Source organism: Lithobates pipiens, unplaced genomic scaffold, assembly GCF_037356315.1.
Source record: "Lithobates pipiens isolate NorthernLeopardFrog02 unplaced genomic scaffold, aLitPip1_a1.2 Scaffold_3, whole genome shotgun sequence".
Lineage (NCBI taxonomy): Eukaryota > Metazoa > Chordata > Amphibia > Anura > Ranidae > Lithobates > Lithobates pipiens.
Window position 1 is genome coordinate 46,463,197 of NW_027507790.1, and position 25,694 is coordinate 46,488,890.

Sequence of the window (25,694 nt, forward strand, 5' to 3'; positions counted from 1 at the left end):
TAAAATTTAACTATTGGTTGGAAGCCAAAGTGTTACTGCACAGTGAATGTGTAGATCATGCATGAAGATGTGGCACAGATACATCTGCACCTAATTTGTCTTTTAGTCAAATAAGATAATCATGATCTCCCCTACAACCAGCTATTTTTTTTAACCTTCATAGATGGGAAATACCAAATAACTTCTTTCAGTATAAAGCCAGTAATGTTAGAAGACATACAGTAACTCCAAATCTCATTGCCCAAGTTCCAAAGAGCTATGAGCAGCCAGTATAGGCTCCAACACAATGGTATCCACATATTACTGAAACATTGGTTTTGGGTAACTTTCCCTTAAATCGGTAAAAAATTAATTGTGATTTGGTAAAAATCTTACATTTTTCCAGCTAACAAAACATTATACTCAAAGTGGAACTTCAGCCAAGATGTTTTTTCCCCACAGAGATATCGAGAAGCTTAGCACTTTCTTTAGGATTCTGTTGCTTTGGCTTTTTTTTTTTTTTTTTTTAATAAGACTTTATTAATTTCATTTAAAAAGTACAGACACAGGAAAAGCTTAATTAAGTCAATTCCAGATAACATTCCTGAAATAAAAACAAGAGGCACATTTTATCCATGTTGGAGTGAAGCAATAGGAGAAGGGAACAACCTGACATTAAGTAACAAAGTGTATCTGACATAGGTCTTTTGCCAGGGACCCGTGGAGGGGGAAGTATGTTAGAGCTTTAGGTCTAAAGTCACATCTTGCCTGTTTTGCAAGGATCTCTACCTGGGTCTTGTGCCCTGTACACATGGTCGGAAATTCAGACAGAGAAGGTCAGATCGGATTATGTTGTCGGAAATTCCGATCGTGTGTGGGCTATCGGAATTTTTCTGTCAGAAATTCAGATGGAAAAAGTTTGACAGCTGGATCTAAAATTTTCCGACAACAAAAGCCGGTCTGACTTTTTCCGATCGTGTGGCATGTGTGCCACGGACAAAGTGGCACGCATGCTCAAAATAAATGACGAGACGAAAGCTATTGGATACTGGCCTCTACGTAGTCCCGTCGTATGCAACAAATGTCACCTTGTTCCAAACAATCGGATTTTCCGTCAACTTTGACCGACCATGTGTATGCAACACAAGTTTTGGCCAAAATCCGTCTGAAAAAAATCAGACGGATTTTGTGGTCGGAATGTCCGACCGTGTGTACAGGGCATTAGAGTGCGGTGTATGACAAACTTAAAATCATAGTGATGTGGTACTGTTGCTATCATGGGCAAACACCCACATTTGACTTAGTAATTGAAAAGTGATGTTCAAAGTACTAAAAAATGCGCTTATTAATGTAGAGAAGAGAAAGCAGATGGAAAGAAAAAAAACAGAGTAAAGGGGACGATGAGTATGGATGGGAGAGGCCTAAAGCAGAGTTCCACCCAATTTTGAGAGGTGGCCTTAAACGAAAGACCACCTCTCAACCCCTCATTTTTGGATATTTAAATTTTTTTTTTATTTTCTAGCTTACCTTTTTAGGAAGTACTAAAAGTACTTCCGATTCAGCCGAGCCACGGCAGAGAAAGTCACATCCTCTTCTGTGGTGAGCCCTCCATTGTCTTCTGGGACATGTATGTGTCCCAGAAGACAAGCTGGCCATTCACAGAGCGCCTCAGGACTCGTGCATGCGCAGTCGGAAACGGGCAGTAAAGCCGCACGGCTCCAATGCCAGTTTCCCTTAGTTGGAATGGTGGTGACTTCAACCGATCCACTGGACGGAATGGCCTCTTGGGGGGGGCCTTTTTAAAGGGGGACTTTAAAAAAAAAAAAAATTTTTAGCTGAGAAGATGGAGTCTGGTACAAGAGAAGAGGTTGATGAACAGGGTGCGAGTCAGTGACAGTGTCAAAGATGAGGAAGATGCATGACCAGAAACAGTGTATTGTGGTACATGCCCATCAAATGTGGAGCATGGAATCCTGCAAATGTCCACACCTCCAACAGTTCGGTGAGACAGGCATGTAGATTCTATGGAGCGGATCGGGAGATAAGGACCTTGGTGATTAGACAGTACATGAGAATAGTGCTTAAGGCTGCCTTACCTTCATCTCCTGTTCTGTGCTTTGCCGCCAAAGAAGGGGTACCAGGAATACCAGCAGGTGTTTCAAATGTGGCAGGTGTAACATCTAAAGATTGAACATAATACATAAGTGAGTTGCACCACACGCATTTTTTTAGACTGTACAAATTAATGAAAAAGTTATACTTTCTATTTAAAAAAATTACAATACAACTAAATTAGAATTTATAAGTTAGCCAAAGAGAGGCCTCTGCCTTTCGGCATGCTTTCTATGGCTGAAACCCTAAACTGAGCTGTCTGAGAGTCTATGAGTTGGACTCATTTGCTTGTGTTAGAAAGGAGCCCAAAGCAACACTTTTTGGCTGGACTGAACACTATGAAATATTCATATACAAGATTTGATTTTTAACCAAACCTAAAAATATCTAATCGTTACATTTTTATTTTTAGTACAGACCATAAAAAAAAAAAAAAAAAAAAAAAAAAAAGGAAGGGGGAGGAGATGTACAATGCAATCATTATACATTTCATTATTATGAAAGATAATACCCAAAAATGAAATGATTTCACAGAACTATAAGTCGTGAAAAATAAAGTAAAGAGAAACAGTATCAAACAATATTATACCAAACTCTAATTAAAAGAATGTGTATATTCAAAAAATAATCAAAAAATAGTCCATATCACCATCTACACACCAAAAAATTCATTTCATATAGAAAAATAGATTCTTTTTGATTGTAGTTTCCACCGTGAAACACACCACACCGGTAAAGGAAAAAGGGGTCCTCAAAGATGCAGAAAACAGAATTCCACCACCAATATTACTGCCGCTTACCAGCTAGACTGGTCCCATCACAGAGACCAGATATGGCCACAATAAGAAAGCATTCCTTCTGCGCATGGACCACCAGGAGGATAAAGCTCTGTTCAGACGTTTGGACAGGTCCTACGGCCACACCACTCATTGCCCGGCACATACAGAAACAAGAAGGGTCGCCATAGTGTAGTAAATTCTTACGTTTAATAAATAAATAAAAGGTTGCACTTACATCCAACTGAGAAAACAGTTCGCTGTGTTACAAACAACAATATTGCCGGCCGGCTTCGTAAACGCTGCCCGTTGCTTCCGGGTTCAATGTGGAACGCGGTGACGTCAATACGCCACTCCTCCCTACGCCGTTTCGTCACAACTGACGTCTTCCAGGGGCACGGGCGGCGCATTGACTCACCGCATTAAATAACACTACAAATGATTAGTTCCGCCCCACTCTGAGCTTCTGAAGGCCATGTCAAGTAAGGGCAGATCACAGTAACATAATGGGCAGGTATGCAAATGTTATCTCCACATACTTTCCACTATATTATGAACGATCAGATCCTAAGGCTTACATTACCTACCTAAACGAAAAGTTCAATTTGCATTTAAAAACGAACGATATTTAAAACCGAATGGAAATAATCCTAAATCAAAAATCTTTTTTCTCCTCTTTTTTATATATCTGAATCTGAAAAAAAGGACATTAAATCAGGGCAAGAATTACCGTACCTCTGACTCAATATCAGAAGCGTACACCATACTTAATATCGGTTGGTGTATTCAGATCAGTATTAAGATTTAATGTATTGCAGAAAAAATATGTATATATAAAAAATAGAACAAAACAATATAATTATTTAAAATAAAAATTGAAGATTAAAAATTAAAAATTATTATCATATTATGAAGAATAACATCATTAACTAAATAAAAAAACCCTCTAGGACTACCAGCCAATAATATACACATCACGGGAAGTATCCCATAGAGTATATATATATATATCATATTTGATTCAAAGAACTTTCATAAATGAATTTATTGTACAGAATGTTTTGTGTATTTCTTATTGGTCACCTTGAGTTACCCATATAAAATATAGGTTCCCCATATTCGTGGTACCAAAAAGAAAACGTTGTTCTAATACGAAAAAACCTCAAAAAACTCAAGGTGCTTTTTATTATTTTGCGCTATTCCCTCCTTTACCTAAAAAGCAGCAACAAAACAGCACCAAACACAAAAACAAAGGGATTCTTTTTGCCCACTTACATTTGCATATCCAAGAGGATATACAAAAAAGACTTTGACTTGGGCCTATCAAAAACTCACAGTGGGTTCACAGTATTTCATTTACTCAATTACCAGCTAACTGTTATCAATAAAAGCGTTAACATCCACTTCTACATTAAGACCATACGGGGTATAGCACCGTACCCTATGTATCCAATTCATCTCCAACCTAGATAATTCTCTCACCAGAGAGCTTCCCCTCCAGTGAGCACTATACTTATCTATTCCCAGGAACAATGTGTTCGCCGGGTTACGATTATGGTGAATAGCATAATGTTTTGACACTGAATGAAACCTGAAACCATTTCGTATATTGGTTAGATGTTCACCTAAAACGCACCTGCATGGTGCGTTTAGTCCTGCCTATATATTGAAAACCACAGGGACATTGTAAAAGATACACCACCCCTGTGGAACTACACGTAATGAACGGTTCAATTTTATGTTCTCTAGATGTACTCGTGGAAAAAAATGATTCCGTTTTCCTCTGTTTGTTTTTGTTCAGTGCGCAGATTTGACATCTGCGACACTGATGATACCCAGACATATTCTGAAAGAAAGAGATCTTCTTAGTGGGCGGATCAACGACATTTGGGGCAATTATATCCCGAAGCGAAGGAACTCCCCTGAAAACCAACTGTGGTCTGGCTGGTAGGAAAGTTTTAATAATCCTGTCATTGCCCAGCAAGTGCCAATGTTTGCGAAGCAGTTTTTTGATAAGGTAATGTTGGGTTGAAAAGGTAGTGATGAAGGGTATAACTGGTCTCTCCCTCCCCTTCTTGTTGTTCTGACCTGCGGTTAGTAAGGTAGAGCGATCGATTTCTCCTATTTGCTGCATTATCTGATTTAATGTCTCAACTTCATATCCCTTCTCAATTAGCCTATTTTTAATAATATCTGCCTGAAACTTCTAGTCAGTAAGATCAGTGCAATTTCGCCTCATTCTTAAAAATTGGCTCTTTGGAACCAAATCCAACCAAACATCATGATGGCAGCTCCCTTTAGGAATAAACGCATTCCTATCCTTCTTCTTAAAAAAAGAGACGGTTTTAAGAGTATCAGCACTTTTACAGATGGTTAGATCCAAAAAATTTATTTTTTCTTGGCTCGCCTCATATGTAAACTTTATACCCCTCTCGTTATTGTTTAAATATCCGAAAAATTCCTCCAGCTCCAGAACAGTCCCATCCCATAGGAGGAGAACGTCGTCTATATACCTAGCCCAAAAGGCCAGGTGAGGACTCCTATCCTTATAGACGACGTCCTCCTCCCACTTAGCTAGAAACAAATTGGCAAGACTGGGGGCATAAAAAAAAAAAAAAAAAAAAGAGGAGAAAAAAGATTTTTTATTAAAGATTTTTTATTTAGGATTATTTCCATTCGGTTTTAAATATCGTTCGTTTTTAAATGCAAATTGAACTTTTCGTTTAGGTAGGTAGCCTTAGGATCTGATCGTTCATAATATAGTGGAAAGTATGTGGAGATAACATTTGCATACCTGCCCATTACGTTACTGTGATCTGCCATTACTTGACATGGCCTTCAGAAGCTCAGAGTGGGGCGGAACTAATCATTTGTAGTGTTATTTAATGCGGTGAGTCAATGCGCCGCCCGTGCCCCTGGAAGACGTCAGTTGTGACGAAACGGCGTAGGGAGGAGTGGCGTATTGACGTCACCGCGTTCCACGTTGAACCCGGAAGCAACGGGCAGAGTTTACGAAGCCGGCCGGCAATATTGTTGTTTGTAACACAGCGAACTGTTTTCTCAGTTGGATGTAAGTGCAACCTTTTATTTATTTATTAAACGTAAGAATTTACTACACTATGGCGACCCTTCTTGTTTCTGTATGTGCCGGGCAATGAGTGGTGTGGCCGTAGGACCTGTCCAAACGTCTGAACAGAGCTTTATCCTCCTGGTGGTCCATGCGCAGAAGGAATGCTTTCTTATTGTGGCCATATCTGGTCTCTGTGATGGGACCAGTCTAGCTGGTAAGTGGCAGTAATATTGGTGGTGGAATTCTGTTTTCTGCATCTTTGAGGACACCTTTTTCCTTTACCGGTGTGGTGTGTTTCACGGTGGAAACTACAATCAAAAAGAATCTATTTTTCTATATGAAATGCATTTTTTTGTGTGTAGATGGTGATATGGACTATTTTTTGATTATTTTTTGAATATACACATTCTTTTAATTAGAGTTTGGTATAATATTGTTTAATACCGTTTCTCTTTACTTTATTTTTCACAAATAATTTTTGGATCAATTTTAGCGCAGCTTTTTGAAAATTAACTAGGATTTGGTTTGTGGGTATCTCACTTATAAAGTTGCTGCTGCACTCACGGTAGAATTTTTTCACACAATTTTATTTATCAATATTTCATTGAAGAATAGCGCTGTATTTTTTTGGGTTACAACTATAAGTCGTGCACTCCACAAATTTGGCCTTTATGGAAGAGTGGCAAGAAGAAAGCCATTATTGAAAGAAAGCCATAAGAATTCCAGTTTGCAGTTTGCGAGAAGCCATGTGGGGGACAAAGCACTTTTTGGCCTAAAAGTAAAACGCTATGTGCAGACCTAAATCCAATTGAGAATCTATGACTTGAAAATTGCTGTCCACAGATGCTCTCCATCCAATCTGACAGAGCTTGAGCTATTTTGCAAAGAATGGGCAAAAATGTTACTCTCTAGATGTGCAAAGCTGATAGAGACATATCCAAAAAGACTTGCAGCTGTAATTGCAGTGAAAGGTGGTTCTACAAAAGAATTGACTCGGGAGGGCGGAATACAAATGCACGCCACACTTTTCACATATTTATTTGTATAAAAAAATGAAAATCATTTATCAGTTTCCTTCCACTTTAAAATTTTATGCCACTTTGTGTTGGTCCATTACCCAAAATTCCAATAAAATACAGTTTTATGTTTTTGGTTGTAACATGACAAAATGTGGAAAATGTCAAGGGTATGAATACTTTTTCAAAACCCTATATGTAGGAGGATTGGTTTCATCTCTGTGTATCACCTGAGGCCAGTCACTTCACTGGGTATATGTGAGGGTTTACAACCACTTTAATTGCTTCTTAGAAAGATCAGATCATTACAGGTGTGTGGACTGCTAAAGAGTTCATAGATGTTCTGGTAAGAACTACAATAGCTTGTCAGATTTACTTACAAGGTAATGGAGAATCTCTAGACCACCTCGCTGATGTCCCAATCTTGATAGCTATCTGCCTCATCTTCTCAAGATCTCCAGACTCTTCTGCCTCCAAGTATTCCTTCTGAGCCCGCAGCTTTTCTACATCAGGAAAGAAATCTCTCTGGATGATTTTCTGCAGGTTCTATAGGGGATATAAACAAACAATAATGACTACATAAACCTTGCCTCAAGAGATCATTCTAGAGGCTAAGTAACTTTCTGGCTTGACAAAAATCTTCAACTATCTGCTCACAATTTTTATAGAAAGAAGATCCCAGTAAAAGGATAAAAGCACAATAAGAGGTGTCACAGTGACAGAAGGGACAGGGTAGGGATTTGATTGAGTTCCCAGGGAAACTCTGCTTGACTCGATTATAAACACCTCCATCACCCTGGAAGGTCCAAACCATTAAAGGAGAGCGCTCATTTCAAATTTGTTTCAGTGCTCTGTCCCCAGGGGGGGGGGAAATACATCTAGTACTTTATGCCATATTTCGTCATGCTTTGTAAGCCTAGCTACTAGAACATACACAAGGTGCAGCCTCTCTTTCCACAGCCATCCTACAATGTAGCTAACAAGGAGATGGCTGTTTAATAATCAGAGCTTGTCTGAGTTTCAAGCACTGGCTGGAGACAAGCAGAGGCAAGAGAAATGCAGAGAGACAGGAAGCTGAAAAACATCCCCCCCCCCTTGCATTCCTCCTGCCACTGCTCTTCTATGGAAAGTGACAGGAGCCAGAGATAAGCACCAGTTATCAAAATGAAAATGACATTGTTTTTACAGCCGCTAAGGGGAAGGGAGGCATTCTGTCTGACCTTGTAGCTAGACTTACAAAACATGCAGGAACAAGGATGGTACTATATGCATTTTGTCTCCTGGGGGACAGAACAAAGAAAAAAAATGAAGTAAGAGTTCTTCATTAAAGGCCACCCAATCCTAAATAGACTATAATGTGTAATCACGCAGTCCATTCCAAAAGATTGTGTTTGGACAGAACAGGCCAAAAGCTTTGGACAGTAAACATTACCTTCTGCACAGAACATGCGACTGCTTCCTCAACAATTGTCACATTGCTCAACACTGCCCTTGCTGCAGGGCTGGAAAAATCCTGGACATTGTCACTGGTGAATCTGGCACCTGGAAATTAGCACTGTCCCCTTAAAGTAGAACTAAAGGCAAAAAGTTTTCATTTTGGATAGGGAGGATATAACCACTGGCAGTTTTATTTTTGCCATCTGTGTTTAATTGGGGAGATTTTCTTTCATTTCCTGTCCTAGCCAAAATCAGGAAGTGACAGGAAATCCTTTCAAATAGTACATAGGAAAAATAGAGAGGGTGAATATCCCAAACAGGGGACCAGACAACAATAAAAACAGATGTTCTAATTCCTTTTCACTCTATTAAAAAGTAACACAAAAAAAAATTATATATATCGTTTAGTTATACTTTAAAAAACTAAAATTCAGTAAGGCTTAAAAAAATGTTTTTTTTGGCTCACATTACACATTACATTCTAACTATGCAATCAATCTTAGAATTGTTAAAATTATTTAAAAGAGAAGTATGTTTTTTTTTTTTCCCCTTTTATACTTACCTAGGTGGATGCAGCATGGGACCGATGCTGCATCTGTCCCCTGGTGTCTCTACACTGAGAACGGAGCCACTGAACACCGCCGATGGCTCAGTTCTCACAGATCCCGAGAGGAGAGCTGCTGACTATAAATCAGCAGCTCTCCTCGCTGCTTTTCCACGCTCACTGGAGCACTGAGCTGTGGAGAGGTAGGGATTGGCCACCTCAGTCTCTCAGCAGCTGATCCCTGCCCCTCCACCCTAAGATTAAAATCCCTGCATCTACAGACATCCATGATCTAACAGTCTATCTATCTATCTATCTATCTAGTCCTGTAAAGATGAAATCAGCATGCATACCTTTTTTTAGAGCAGATCCGGCCCGATCCCATGCTGAGCTTTCAGCTGCGGCTTCGCTGTGGACAGAGGACACATCCGACAATGGAAGCCCCATAGCAAGTCTATGGGTGACGTCACTCCCCATTCATTTCACAGCCGTTGACGGTTGTGTCCTCTGCAGAGCTTCTGCTGCTGGAGACTGGATAAGGTGTGTATACCGATTTCTTCATTACAGGGCTAAATAGGTTAGTGTTAGATCGTGGATGCCTGTAGATGCAGGGATTTTAGTGTTAGGGTGGACTTACACTTTAAAAGGTAAAACCGTCTGCATGCATGCAGTCCCCCTTTCTTAACCACTTGACCACTGGGCACTTAAACACCCTTAATAACCAGACCAATTTTCAGCTTTTGGTGCTCTCACATTTTGAATGACAATTACTCAGTCATGCAACACTGTACCCATATGAAATTTTTGTCCTTTTTTTTCACACAAATAGAGCTTTCTTTTGGTGGTATTTAATCACCTCTCAGTTTTTTATTTTTTGTGCTATAAAAGAAAAAAGACCGAAAATTCGGTGAAAAAATGAATTTTCCTTTGTTTCTGTTATAAAATGTAGCAGATTAGTAATTTTTTCTTCATAAATTTTGGCCAAAATTTATACTACTACATATCTTTGGTAAAAATAAGTACAAATTGGTGGATATTATTTGGTCTTTGTGAAAGTTATAGAGTCCACAAGCTATGGTGCCAATATCTGAAAATTGATCACACCTGAAGTACTGACGGCCTATTTCAATTCTTGAGACCCTAACATGCCAGAAAAGTACAAATACCCCCCAAATGACCCCTTTTTGGAAAGAAAACATTCCAAGGTATTTAGTAAGAGGCATGATGAGTTTTTTGAAGTTGTCATTATTTCCCACAATTCTTTGCAAAATCAAGATTTTTTTTCCTTTTTTTTTCCCACAAAATTGTCATATTATCAGTTTATTTCTCACACAGCATATGCATACCACAAATTACACCCCAAAACACATTCTGCTATTACTCCCGAGTACGGCGATACCACATGTGTGAGACTTTTACACAGCATGGCCATATACAGAGACCCAAAATGCAGGGAGCGCCATCAGGCGTTCTGGAGCACCCAGGACAATTCTGACATTTCTCTCCCTACATGTAAAAATCATCATTTATTTGCTAGAAAATTACACAGAACCCCAAAACATTATATATTTTTTTTTAACAAAGACCCTGGAGAATACAATGGTGGTCGTTGCAAATTTTTATCTCACACGGTATTTGCGCAGCAATTTTTCAAACGCGTTTTTTTGGGGGGAAAAACAGTTTTGTGCTGAAAAAAAAAAAAAAAAAACAGTAAAGTTAGCCCAATTTTTGCATAAAATGAAAGATGAAGTTACGCTGAGTAAATAGATACCTAACATGTCCCTCTTCAAAATTGCACATGCTCGTGGAATGGCACCAAACGTCGCTACTTAAAAATCCCCATAGGCGACGCTTTAAATTTTTTTTACTGGTTACATGTTTTGAGTTACAGAGGAGGTCTAGGGCTAGAATTATTGCTCTCGCTCTAACGTTCACGGTGATACCTCACATGTGTGGTTTGAACACCGTTTTCATATGTGGGTGGGACTTACGTATGCGTTCGCTTCTGCATGCGAGCACATGGAGACAGGGGCGCTTTAAAAAAAAAATTTTATTGTTCATTTTACTTTATTTATTTTAGTTTGACATTTTTTTCCCCAAAAATAAATTTTTAAAACTTTTATTCCTATTACAAGGAATGTAAACATCCCTTGTAATAGGAATATGGGGTGACAGGTCCTCTTTACAGTGAAATCTGGGGGTCAATATGACCCCACATCTCACCTCTAGGCTGGGAAGCCTAAAATAAAAAAAAATAAAAAAAATAAAAAAAGATTCTGGCCTTGATCGTATTGGCGAGTTGGTAGAAGCACCGGAGGGCGGCGAGGGGTGGGGGGGCGTCTATGGCTGGGTATTGCAGGGTATCTCCGAGTATGGCTGGGTATTGCAGGGTATCTAAAAGGTGGGTGGGTATGGCAATTTATGGCAGGGTATTGCAGAGTATTGGCAGGTATTGGGGGGTATCGCAGAGTATTGGCGGGTATCGCAGAGTATTGGGGGGTATCGCAGAGTAATGGCAGGGTACTGCAGAGTATGGGAAGGGTACTGCAGAGTATGGGAAGGGTACTGCAGAGTATGGGCAGGGTACTGCAGAGTATTGCAGAATAATGGCAGGGAATTGAGGGGTTAAATTCGGTGAGCAGCGATGTGGGCACTGCAGATGCAGCCCACAGCGCTGCTAACATCGATCTCTTTCCCCTCCGCTGCTGTACCGATCGGTACAGAGAGGGGGGAGGGAGGAACCGGCGTCATAACATGACGCCGGTTTGTTTACAAGTGATCACTCAGTCATTTGATGGAGCGATCACGTGGTAAACTGCCGCGATGAGCGGCTGTTTACCGTGATGCGCCGGGTCCACCGGGTCCACCCGGCGGTCACGGATGATCTTGTGTGCGCGCCCCAGAGAGCAGAATTCTGGGAGGCCGTTAATTAACGGCCTCTCAGAGTTAAACAACCTCCCTGAAGCCGTTAATCGGCAATGGGCGGTTGTTAAGTGGTTAAAGAGGAGCTCCAGTCTTTTTTGTGTTTATTAAAATTGTGGCTGCTGTCTTTTAATAAACACAAACTTACCTGTCCCACAACAGTGATGTGCTCACCCGAGCCATCCCATCTCCGTCTTCTCTCCCCAGCATCTCAACTGTGGGCACCTGACTGTGACAGCTTGTGGCTTCACAGCTGGGCACCCACTGCGCATTGCAGGAGTCCCGCTGCGCCTCCTGAATGGTGCAACAGTCTTCTGGGACCTGTGAAGTATCCCAGAAGATCGCAGAGAGAGAAAGGAGGGAGAGGAGAACTTCCGCTCGGACCGCCTAGGCAATCCAAGCAGACGCGAGAGCTGGGTACCTTTCAAAACTAGGTACCCGCTCCCCCCCCCCCCAAAAAAAAATTAAATGTCAAATGTGGCAGGGGAGGAGTACTTAAAGTGGAACTTCCCCTTTTGGGTGGAGCTCCACTTTAAAACTTACCTGAACTCAATCTCGATTCAGTGATGTGCACGACAGCAACAGTTCTCTATTTTCTCACTGGATAGAAAGCTGGCAGCTGGAGCCAGTGAGGAGACAGCAGGGGACATGGCCAAGCCACACTCTGTGTGTTAACAGACACAGAGCAGAGCTCGGGAGTGAGCACACATAAGTGGCCCCATAGCAATTGGCTTGCTATGGGGGGACCCGGCAGGGAGGAGCCAGGAGAGCCGGCGGGGGAACCGAGAAGGAGGAGGATCAGGGCTGCTCTGTGCAAAAGCATTACATGGAGCAGGAAAGTATAATATGGTTGTTATTTTAAATAAAAATAGGTTTAGAATGACTTTAGGGATCCAGCAGGCCATTGTGGGATGCAGCATTGCAGGAAAAAATCGCCTTCACTTTCCAGCGATGGAATGTTTACATCCCTTGCCAGCGCTTGTCATGTTCTCCCCAGGCTACTTCCAAGTGCCGTGTTTTCAGCCTCTTAACCTCCAGAAGATTTACCCTCCTTCCTGACCAGGCCATTTTTTCGATACCTGCACTGCGTTACGTTAACTGTCAATTGCGTGGTCATGCAACGCTGTTAACCGCTGTCAACCCAAATAAAAGTGTGTCCTTTTATGTTCACACAAATAGAGCTTTCTTTTGGTAGTATTTGATCACCTATGTTTTTTATTTTTTGCGCTATAAACAAAAAAAAGACCAACAGTTTAAAAAAAATAATAATAATTTTACTTTCTGCTACAACACATATCCAGCACAAACATTTAAAAAACTAAATTTCTTTATAAATTTAGGCCAATATGTATTCTGCTACATACTTTTTGTAAAAAAACAATCCCAATAAGCGTATATTGATTTGATTGGTTTGTGCAAAAGTTATAACACATACAAACTATGGCAGGGCTCGACAAACCCCGGGCGCCTGGTCGCATTTGCGCCTAGAATTCGTGTCCTGGCGACTGGGGCAACGCTGCTGGGGTATCCCGTCTCCATTTGGACCCCGAACTCCGCCGCGCAATTGCATCGGGCCGCGCCGGCCAGTAATTGAGGCCGCGGCTTTGCGGCCTTCTAAAATCTTTCGGTAGTCTGGCGCCATCTTGTGGTGGATGTAGAAATTACACCCTATTCCAATAATGCTAATTCCTAATGGAGTGAAGCTCCCCTGCCTGTTTTTCACTGCCCGCCCATTTCCTTCCCAAAGTGAAGAGAAGGAAGTGATTGCGGGCGTCATCTGGCGCCTTTTGCCCAACGGTGAGTGTGGTGGCTGGTAAATGGCTTCTCATTATATTATATATATTATTAATTTATTTATTTATTAATTTATATATATATAAAAAAAAATTTTTTTTGTAAAAAGTAAAAAAAAAAAAATATTTTAATTAAGGGAAAAAAAAAGGGGGGGGGGGGCTGCGGCGCTATCTTCCCCTCACTCGTCTCCATGTCAGGCCAGGGACAGGTCCGGATCGCCGTTACCGACCTGGCTCCTAACTTTTTAAGCTGGCTCCAAGATTCCAAGCAAATTTGTCAAGCCCTGAACTATGGGATATATTTATGGATTTTTTTTTTTTTTTATTATTTACTAGTAATGGCAGCAATCAGCAACTTATAGCAGGACTACAATATTGTGGTGGACAAAATTTGGACGCCGACACTTTTTTGGGAACCAGTGACACTAATACAGCGATCAGTGCTAAAAATATGCACTATCACGGTACTAGTGACACTGGCTGAGAAGGGGTTCACATCAGGGGTGATCAAAGGGTCACATACCTGCAGCAGTGCCACCGTATATGTGAGTTATAAGGTCGGCAAGTGGTAATTGGCTGGTGGGGGATGTTGTCACCCCATACATGCGTACAGGAATCAGTCATTCCGACACTGCTGTAGTGTGTCAGGCATGCACGGCCCAGTGCACATTTATTTATTGGAAGCAGGCAGGTGTTTCTGATTGCATAAGTGACATATCATGGATCTTCTGCAATGAAAAGCCTGCCTGCTCACAATTGTTTACATTTAGTTTCAGATTCTGTTCCACTTAAAGTGATTGTAAAGTCTTTTTTTTTTAATAAGAAACATGGTATATGTACCTTCTCTGTGCAGTTGGTTTTGAACAGAGCAGCCCAGATCCTCCTCTTCTTGGTGCTCCTGTCCCCTCCTGCTTGTTGAGTGCTACCGCAGCAAGCAGCTTGCTATGGGGGCACCCGAGCCGAGTCACGGCTCCCCGTGTCCACTCAGACTTGGAGCTGTGGCCCGGTCCCTCCCCCTTTCTTTCCTGATTGTCATGCTGACTTTGACAGACAGCAGCAGGAGCCAATGGCACCGCGTTGCTGTCTCTGACAATTTGGAGGGGAGTCCCGGTGTTCTGGCATATTCAGTCTGGCCATCAGATAATGTCTACCCCCTGCTGCGCAGGCGCAGCGCTTGCACAGTACGAAGCAGAAGGATCTTCGGAAAACCTCCGAAGATGAACGGCGCCTGCGCCGTGAGTGGAGGTGGTAGCCCCACTATCCAAGTGGACATAGGGCTGCCGTTATTAGAGGGCCGCTCGCGGGCTCGCCACGCTTCGGGCACGGCCTCGCTGCACTCGGCTCTTTTATATTCTAACTCTATGTCCACTTGGATGGTAAGGCTAGAACCTGGACTCATCTTCGGCTATTTTCGTAAACTGCATGCTCAGTACACAGTGGACACTATCCGATGGGGGACACAATATGATAGGACCTCGGCAAGCCTAGTATCTCGTGCACAGAAGGCATTTTATCTTAATGCATAGAATTCATTAAGATAAAAAACCTTCTGACTTTACAACCCCTTTAAAATATTAGCGGGGAGTGAATGGGATCAGTCTATCCAGGATCACTATCTCCCCCTGAATTCAGCAGGCTTCTCCCTGTGGATCACTCAATGCCTGAATGTGCATTGTCCCATCTCCAGGCTGCCCCCTCACCTCTATGTACGTCTCCTCACTCAACACCTTCTTCTTTGGCTTCTTCTCCTCTGTGTTCTCCGATGTCGGCACAGCTACAACGCTGGAAGTCAGGCCTTGGGTTACCAGAGCCCCAGAATGGGAGCACTCTGGGCCCACTGCAGCCATACTCGATGATGGTAGCCCAACGACACCACTAGGAACCAACAAACCCGACAAACTGATCACCGGAAGCACAACACGTCGTTTGCCCCGGAAATGAGAGTAGATTGGAGGACACTGTCCATGCGCAAAGCATCTGACACTGACAGTACATAATGCGCATGTGCGCTGCTCTTTTCAGTGTGGTGGGGGCGAGGCTGGCACCGCTGTTATCACACATCCTTTGGCTAGGAATTGGAAAGGCAGATGTCATTAATAATTCATATTAAAATATTACATATATTGCGTTTCTTCATCGCTTTTTGCAGCAGTACAATAAACGTGATTGTTCCTATAAGTTTATAATGTATGCTTTCAAGAGTAAATATGAGGAAACAAGCAAATAAATACAGCTTGTGTGAACGTGTGCACAATACATGGATAGCTTTCATTTCATTAGCATCTTTCACACTGGTGTGCTTTTGCTGCACATCAAAACTATTTTCCATTAAATCCAATGGAACTGTTCATAGTGCAGGCATGCTGCTCTTTGAAAAGTCCTGCTAGTCCTAAGAACTCCCCTCTTTCCTGCGGGAGTCTAAACAAAGCCAACATCCTCCTTTCTGTTTTTGGCGATCCATAACACCCAAGTATTCTTTATTGTAGAAAGGATGTTATATTGTATTGTTTCCCCTTCCCATGTTCTATGACCTACCCTCAGCATTTTGGGGGTATAAAGAACCCAGAGGTTTCTTTCCCACCTTATGGAAAACCTCAGAAGTAAGGATGAGCTCAGGCGTGTTTGCATGGTCCACGTGCAGAGCCCGCTGGGAAGTCGGCGCAGCGCTGCGCTAATCACAGGCTGTGAGACATTATCCCGATACGTGGCTGCAGAGATCAGGCAATGTCTCACTGCCTGTGATTAGTGCAGTGCTGCACCGACTTCCTGGTGGGCTCTGCACGTAGGCCAATGCGAACACGCCTGAGCTCAACCCTACTCAGAACCACCCTCATCCACCCTGGGGACCTGCAACACCCAAATGCCAGATTTTACATTCTAGCCTTTCCAAGTTTCAGGACCTATCACCCACCATTGCCCCACTTCCACTCTCCAGTAAGTTAAATTGCCCAAAATGTCTCCCCAACTATTATTATTATACAGGATTTTTATAGCGCCAACAGTTTGCTCAGCGCTTTACAATATGCGGACAGACAGTACAATTACAATACAAATCAATACAGGAGGGATTAGAGGGCCCTGCTCATTAGAGCTTACAATCTAGAAGGGAGGATCAAGTTGAAACAAAAGGTAATAACTGTGGGGGATGAGCTCATGGAGAAAATAAAAATACAGTTGTTAGGTGTGGGTAGGGTAGGCTTCTCTGAAGAGAAGGGTTTTCTGGGATCGTCTAAAAGCTAATAAAGTAGGAGATTGGGGTAGGGCATTCCATAGGATTGGAGAGGCTTTGGAAAAGTCCTGGAGGCGAGGATGGGAGGAGGTGATGAGGGAGCTAGGGAGCAGGAGGTCTTGAGAGGAACGAAGAGAACGAGTAGGTTGGTATTTAGAGACTAAGCTAGTGATGTAGCTGGGGGCAGAGTTGTGGATGGCTTTCTACGCAGTTGTTAGTATTTTGAATTTAATTCTTTGGCTGAGCGGAAGCCAGTGGAGGGATTGACAGAGAGGAGTAGCAGACGCAGAGCGATTGGTAATGTGGATGAGTCTGGCTGCAGCATCCATGATGGATTGAAGAGGTGATAGACTATGTAGAGGTAAGCCAATGAGAAGGGAGTTGCAGTAGTCGAGGCGGGAGATGACCAGCGAGTCAATTAAGAGCTTTGTTGTGTCATTGGTTAGAAATGGGCGTATTTTGGAGATGTTGCAGAGGTTGAGGCGGCAGGATTTGGACAGTGATTGGATGTGTTGCTTGAAGGAGAGTTCAGAGTCCAGGACTATACCTTGAACCTTGCTGTGTGGGGATGGGCTTATGGTTGTGCCATCGATTTTGACGTTGAGATCAGGGGAAGGGGCATATGGGGGAGAAAAAATGATAAGTTTGGTTTTGGATAGATTGAGTTTGAGGAAGTGGTGTGACATACAAACTGATATATCTGATATTAAATTAGTGCTACATGAGGAGACAGATGGAGTGAGCTGAGGGGTAGAGAAATAGATTTGGGTGTCATCAGCATAGAGGTGGTATTGGAAGCCATGGGAGGCTATCAGTTGAACCAGGGAGGAGGTGTACAATGGAAGCCGCAGAATCACTCCCACCTTTTGGACAGCCAACACCAAGGATGTCATATATTATGGAGGGGATGCCAGAGTGCTGCCTGACCTACCACAATTCCTTATTGCAGAGCCTCCAGTCCCCCATAGAGCCCCTAACCTCCAACAGTGTCCCACAGTGTACATCAGTACCCACAATGCCCTCCAGTCCCCCACAGTGCCCCTTCAAAGTTTCCATTCTACTAGAGATACACCCAGTCCCTTTCAGAGACACAACCCCTACTGCTGCCCCCAGAAACCCTACCCCTTGCAGGGCCACCAAGTCTGCTGCAGAGTCCCCTAACCCCTTCCACAACCCTCATCTCTTGCAGGGACACCCAGACCCATCCAGAGCCTTCCAGAATTTCAATAAATATTTTATATTCCCATACTTTTATTGTGTGGGTATACATTTTTTTTCACTGTTGGGGCTTAGCAGGTTTTGAAAGAATTTATGGGGCCCTCGTATCAATAGGATTGAGGACCCCTTTTCTAAATAATTCCAGTGACCTTCATTTACTTTTAAGAGGAAGTAAACCCTGATGGGTTTTCTTCCTCTTTGATTCCCTGCAAAGGTAAAGCATAATGGACTACTATGCATCGCATAGTAGTCCATTATGTGTCACTTACCTGACACAGGAGCCAGCGAAGTCACCGCTGTCCCCTGTAGTCCGATGCCTGTCTTTCGACAAATATCTCCTAAACCGTGTAGGTTTAGGAGATATTTCTTGGACCTACAGGTAAGCCTTAATTTAGGCTTACCTGTAGGTCAAAGTTGGTTGTAAGGGTTTACAACCACTTTAAGGAGAGGCTGGGAACCTTCCCTCACCCACCTAGGGACCCAGTAAACCAAGGATGCCATATATTGTTCCAACACTTTTCTAAACTATGCCAGTTTTCCCCCCACTTCAAAAAAAAAAAAAGGTACAGTATCTCTGGTAAATTGCGGGCAAACAAGTAACAACATGATTCCGTTCCTCCTTTCTCTTTCTCATCACACTTCCCCTTCCATCAGTAACTACATTATTCTTCCTGAGCCTTCTGCCCCCCCCCCCCCCCCTTCTACCATAGCCCTGTTTCCTCACCTTTTCTTCAAACCTACTTTTCTCTGCTTTTTCTTTTTCCTCTCCTCTTTTATCTTCAGTCATATGGATTATCTTTCCATGTATGCTAAATATAAGAAAAGGCACAGAACTAACCTCACCCACCTCAGCGACTGGCAACACGAAGGATGCCATATTTGTATCATGTATGGAATGCCATATTTCACAGTCTCCCCTTCAAGGTCCTTTGTGCAGCCCTCTAGGGGTATATATTACTCCCTTCTTATTACTTCAAGGAAAGCCACAGAATCACCCTCACAAACCCAGGGGATTTGCATCGTGTAAGGCGTGCCATATATCATGGAAGAGAGACAGATTTCACAGCCCTTACACACTCTAGGGACTCCCTGCAGCATTACAGGGGTCTATATTACTTCTACAACTTCTCCTAATTTCAGGGGAAGCAGCAGAACCTTCCTTATAAACTCTGGGACCTGCAAAATGCAGACCCTCAATGCACACGGGGAGAGGCAAATTCCATAGCCTTCCATTCCTTTGACCATAGCTTCCAACTGTCCCTGATTTAGAGGGACTGTCCCTCATTTGGAACACTGTCCCTCTGTCCCTCTTTCCTCCTCATTTGTCCCTCAGTGTGGCCTGATCTATATAGTTGTATATAAAATGAACTACTTATTTATCAAAATAAGTGTTTCCCAGTGCTAAGCCCTACATCCAATTTCTAAACCCGAACACTTTAGCGGCGCACACCAATTTATTTATTTATTTTTACAGCATATACTATGCAGTACGTATATTTTTCAATTAAATAACATTTATAATCAGATGAAGATAATCATAAGAGTCCCCTCTTACATCAGAGTCCCCAGAGTTCCCCTTTTAATCCTGAATCCGCAGAGTTCCCCTTTTACATCTGAACCTATAGAGTTTCCTTAAACTGTAAGGGGGGACTCTGCAGACTGATGTAAGGGAGAACTCCAAGGACTCTGACCTAAGGGATGCTCTGGGAACCCTGATTTAAGGGGGAACACTGAGAATACATTACACTCTTGGCTTAGACAACTACAGACAGCTACCCTGCTGGGAAGCCAGAGTCTGGTCTGAATAATGTGTCCGAGTTTCAGGTGGTCTGAAAACCGGACACGATTCAAATCCCGGACAGGTTGTAACCCTACTTGTGGGTTTAACCAATCACTTTTTTGTACAATTCTCATTTAGGGGGCGTGGGAGGGTGTGTGTCCCATGCCTACATAATTATGTTAATGTTAATAAGCTGCTGAACCGCTATTACCAACTACAGGAACACAAAACACCCTGATATACTGTACAGTATATCATAGAGAGGATGTCAGATTTCATTGCTTTGCCTTACCATGTTCCACCAAATTCTATATAACCTCTGAGGACCCAGATTACTCCAAACACCTCATTACCCTCAGAAAAAGCGGGTGAGGCTATCAATATCATTTAGACCCACAGGGGACTGCGGTGGTCCCAAAGCATGTTAAAGGAAAGCAGTGTAACCTGGCATTCTCACTATGATATATGGCTTCCATGGGCGATATTGGTCCCCAAGGTGGGTAAGGGTGGTTATACAGCTTCCCCTGGAGTAGATGGGAGGCCATCAGAGTAATTTACACCCTGATAGGGTTGGCTAAGGCCCTGAGAGTGGCAAAGGAAAGCTGTGAAATCTGGCTAATTACATATTGCATCCCTGTGTGTTGTGGATCCCTGGGATCATGGGTGAGGGAGATTGTGCAGCTTCCCTTTGGTAGATGTCTCAAAACATTAGAATGATGGTGGAGAGGATATAATAATTGGAATCTGCAAAAGTGAGGAATTGTATATCTTAATTTCAAGGAGGGTTCCTCTAAAGGTTGCTAGGGGTTTTTTGAGGAGTGCAAGATTGACCTCCCATCTGATGGTGCCTGTATACTATAGTTCTCGGGCCAAAGTCACTTAGCAGAGCCAGCATCATGACACCTACAGTATGTTTTCATTAGCATTCTTATTACTATCACTATTAAAGTCTTTCCACTGACTACAGATGTAAGGGGCATTCTTCCCCTAACTGACCATGATGTAATGTAACTCAATCTGCATAACTGGCAGAAGAAGAATAAATTCATGGACCCGACTTAGTTTACTGTTTACAGTGCTGCTCTTTTTCTTGAGGAGAGGATTTTTGTGTCTGATCCATTTACAGGCACATCTGCTATTACAGAACATAGTTCAGCCAGTGCTAAAGTGATATTAAACCCTAAAAACCAAAAATATAATATGTTGTAGCTTACCACTCCTTAACCACTTTCAGACCGGACCAATTTGCTGGTCAAAGACCAGACCACTTTTTGCGATTCGGCACTGCGTCGCTTTAACTGACAATTGCGCGGTCGTGCGACGTGGCTCCCAAACAAAATTGACGTCCTTTTTTTCCCACAAATAGAGCTTTCTTTTGGTGGTATTTGATCACCCCTGCGGTTTTTATTTTTTGCGCTATAAACAAAAATAGAGCGACAATTTTGAAAAAAACGCATTATTTTTTACTTTTTGTTATAATAAATATCCCCCAAAAATATATAAAAAAACTTTTTTTTCCCTCAGTTTAGGCCGATACGTATTCTTCTACATATTTTTGGTAAAAAAAATCTCAATAAGCGATTATTGATTGGTTTGCGCAAAAGTTATAGCGTTTACAAAATAGGGATAGTTTTATAGCATTTTTATTAATAATTTTTTATTATTTTTTTTTACTAGTAATGGCGGCGATCAGCGATTTTTATTGTGACTGCGACATTATGGGGGACCCATCGGACATTTTTGACACATTTTTGGGACCATTGTCATTTATACAGTAATCACTGCTATATAAATGCAGTGATTCCTGTGTAAATGACACTGGCAGTGAAGGGGTTAACCAGGGGGTGGCAGTGTAGGGGTTAAGTGTTCCTAGGGGTGTGTTACTAACTGTGGGGGGGTTGGGCTTTCATTTAGTGAACACTGATATCTGCTCCAATCACATGGAGCAGAGATCAGCATCACTAGTTGCTAGGCAGAATGGGGAAATGCTGTTTACACGGCATTTCCTCCATTCGGCGGCTCCGTGAGACGATCGCGGGGATGGCATTGAATATTGGACGTACCTGTACGCCAATATGCTTGCCCGTGCCATTCTGTCGACGTACATCGGCGCGTGCTGGTCGGGAAGTGGTTAAATGTGGTGGTGGCATCAGTTTTTTTTTTCTTTTTCCTTTGTTTTCACCCGGTGATCTGTCCGGTAACACACCTCCTATATTAGAGTGTCACACTCTGGATGAAGAAGCACAGGAGCACGTTTGATACACAGCAGATACGCTAACAAACTAAAGCCAAACTCCAGCTAATACTTTATAAGCAGTTACAGCAAAAAGTTTTTTTCCCTTTGTGATAAAGGTTTTAACCAGTTAAGAACCACCCGCCACAGTTGTCCTGCAGCAGATTGGCTCTGCTGGGCGAATGGCCATCATTGTAAGAATGGCCTCTTTAAGATCACTAGGGGCGCACTATGTTTGGAACTGATGCACGTGGCTGCGATGTCCACCGGCCACCCGCGACCGCTCCTGAGAGACACAGAACGGGGATCTGTCAATGTAAACAGACAGATCCCCGTTCTGTCAGGGGAGGAGAGACAGATCTGCTGTTCCTAGTGATTAGGAACAGCGATCTGTCTCCTCCTCCAGTCACTACACTGCCCCCACAATTAGCAAAACCTCCCTAGGGAATACTTAACCCATTAATCGCCCCCTAGTGTTAACCTCTTCCCTGTCAGTGACATTTATACAGTAATCAGTGGCTATTTTTAGCTCTGTATTTTAATGCTGTATAAATGTCACTGGTCCCAAAAAAGTGTCAAAAGTGTCCGATCTGTCCGCTGCAATGTTGCAGTCCTGCTAAAAATCACTGATCACTGCCATTACTAGTAAAAAATGATAAAAATGCCATAAATCTATCCCCTATTTTGTAGACGCTATAACTTTTGCACAAACCAATCAATATACGCTTATTGCAATTTTTTCCCCAAAAATATGTAGAAGAATACATATCAGCCCAACCTGATGAAGAAATAATTTTTTTACTTTTTTTGGGGGGGGGGGGGGATATTTATTATAGCAAAAAAAAATTATTTTATTTCAAAATTGTCGGTCTTTTCCTTTTTAGCGCAAAAAAACATCAAAAAATGCAGAGGTGATCAATTACCACCAAAAGAAAGATATATTTGCGGGGAAAAAAGCACATTTTGTTTGGGTATAGCGTCGCACGATCGTGCAATTGTCAAATAAAGTGACACAGTGCCATATCATGAAAACAAAGAAAACCTAAAAAGAAGACGAATGCAGCCAAAACATCTAAGAATTGGCAAGCTACAATATAATATATGTTTGCTTTTGGGTTTAATATTGCCAGTAGGATTCGCACTGAGGATGTGGACTGCTAGAGAAAAGTGTAGGATTGTGGGAGGTTTAGTTTCTGCAGAATTAATAGGCTTTAGATTCTAATAGAAAAAAATGTCAGCTCCCAGCAGCACTGTAGTGGAGAGGAGGAGGGGTGTTATAACTTTTACAGGCTGGAGAGAGAAAGAAGGATTTTCAGAGGAATGGAGGCTGCGAGCAGACTGCCGCACCTGAGTGAAAGCATACCTCCCAACCTTTTTGAGATGGGAATGAGAGGGACACCTATTAGCAAAAGTATGTAGGCATTGGATAAGTAGATTTTTAAATTTAAATAAAGGGACAGATTTTTTTTTCTACTAGTAATGGTGACAATCAGCGACTTATAGCAGGACTGCGATATTGCAGCCGACAAATCGGACACTAAGTGACACTTTTGACACTTTGTGGGAACCAGTGACACTAATGCAGTGATCAGTGCAAAAAATATGCACTGTCATTGTACTAATGACACTGGCTGGTAAGGGGTTAACATCAGGGGCGATCAAAGGGTTAAATGTGTTCTTACCTAGTGTTTTCTCACTGTAGGGGAGGTGCTTTTACTAAGTGAAGGCATAGATCCCTGTGCCTACTTTGCAGGAACACAGGATCAATGTCTTCCATACTGACAGAGCGGCGATCTGCCTTGTTTACATAGGCAGACTGTCGTGCTGCTTGTGTACAGAATGATCAGTGGGTACCGGCAGACATTGAGTCTGCCGGACCCACTGATCGGCACCGATACCCAGAAACTCAGGATCACGTATATATAAACAAGATCCTGCGCTAATCTGCTATGGAGCGGTTGGCAACTGGTTAAGATCATCAGCATTATGATAACACACAGGCAGCAGGCATGTTATGAGCTATGATACCATCCATTATGCCAGAGAGACAGACAGTGCAATGTGGTCTATTCACAATCATAGACACACCCCCAAAGCATACCTGTATTGAAGCCTTGAAGGCACTGGCAGCCCCATGATTGGATCTTCTTCCCCTCTCTGTCCCTGCTGCTGGACAGACACTGTAAGCTGTGCTCAGCTGCCTCTCTATGCCTGTCGCTGCTTGCCTGAGCCGCCTCACAGCCTCTCAAGTCTCAATCTCCAGGCCCCAACTACTACTGAGTGAGGAGCGGAGCTGAGCGGAGGAAGATCACTCCGCTGGCAAAGGCAAGGAGATAGGCAGGCAGGCTGCTGGCCAGGACTTGAGCCAAGGCAGAAGAACATGCAAGCAGGAGCGGAATGGGCATGCGTCCGAAACTAAAGAAAAAGTCCAACCAGCACATGATTATCAGAAAAGGGCACAGATAATGGAAAAAAATACACCCCCCCTAAGCTGGAAGGAGCGGGGGGGTGTGTAAGTCAGACTTTTTTTTTTTTTATTCTGCACTTTGAAATTGCCCGGGCCCCTGTTCAAATCCAATCCGGGGACAAAACTGGGGGCAGACTTGGTCTGGGAACAGTGTCCATAGTCTGGGGACTGTCCCCTGAAACTGGGGATGTCTGGTCACCCTAGCATAGGACACCCTGCCATGCCACCATAAAGAGCTTGTAAACTCTTAAAAAAGAAAAAAAAACTGTAAGACAAAGACATAATGAGCTAGTACGCACTGCATACTAGCTCATTATGAAATACTTTCCTTAGAACAAAGCCTTCCAGCGGCGCCCACACACTGCTGAGACAACTGATGTATTTCTCAGAGTTTCTTCCAGGTTTGCGGGCTCAGGTACGGTTAGTGGCCAGAGCTGCAAAGATGTTACTCCTGTGCATGCGCGTAGGAGCCTCTGATCACAGCACCGGGCTCGGAAGGAACGGCATCCCTACCCGTTCCTTCAGAGCACATGCGCCAGTGATGTCACTGGCTGCATGTAATGTAAATACCTCCTAAATGTGCACATACACTACCTATAGGTAAATTATAGCAGAGGAAATTTACTTCCTCTTTAAATGAGAATTATACCAAAAAAAGGCTTAGTTAAACCCACAAGTGTTTTTTTTACCACTACTATTCCTTTATATTGGCTTTTTAAATTTACAGATGCAGCAATTTAGAAATTGAACGAAAGGTTTAGCCCTGGGAAACACTTTTTGAAAGATAAAAAGTACATTTTATATACAACTACTATATATAGATCAGACCAAAATGAGGAACAAATGAGGAGGAAAGAGGGACAGAGGGACTTTGTTCCAAATCAGGGACAGTCCCTTGAAATCAGGGACAGTTGGAAGCTATGGTGAAAGAGAGACACAGTAACATTGGAGGATGTCCTGGATGCTGGTTGAGCCTGCTGTCTAATTGGGGATCAGGACACTTAGGACACTAACCATGGTACAATTTGTTAGTGAGCAGAAGGTATCACTCACTGACACAAAGTGGTGAAAGGTCGCTGGCCAACCCTGTACTACACTTTGATTAAAGAGAGACGGAG

The 25,694-nt window shown here is 42.6% G+C and overlaps 1 protein-coding gene across 2 annotated transcripts in view; it reads right to left on the reverse strand.

The window, feature by feature from the left end:
* ESS2 (ess-2 spliceosome associated protein) overlaps positions 1–15,581 on the reverse strand; it is a 28,335-nt gene extending 12,754 nt beyond the window's left edge. The window contains exons 1-3 of one of the 2 annotated variants that reach the window (XM_077461611.1): positions 15,350–15,581; positions 7,334–7,499; positions 2,076–2,159 (exon numbers count right to left, since the gene is read on the reverse strand). In XM_077461611.1, the coding sequence (XP_077317737.1) occupies positions 2,076–2,159; positions 7,334–7,499; positions 15,350–15,496 (397 nt within the window). In that variant the 5' untranslated portion in view covers positions 15,497–15,581. The remainder of the gene's footprint in view (positions 1–2,075; positions 2,160–7,333; positions 7,500–15,349) is intronic. The other variant, XM_077461609.1, reaches the window with a different exon arrangement.
* Between the last annotated feature and the right edge of the window lie 10,113 nt (positions 15,582–25,694).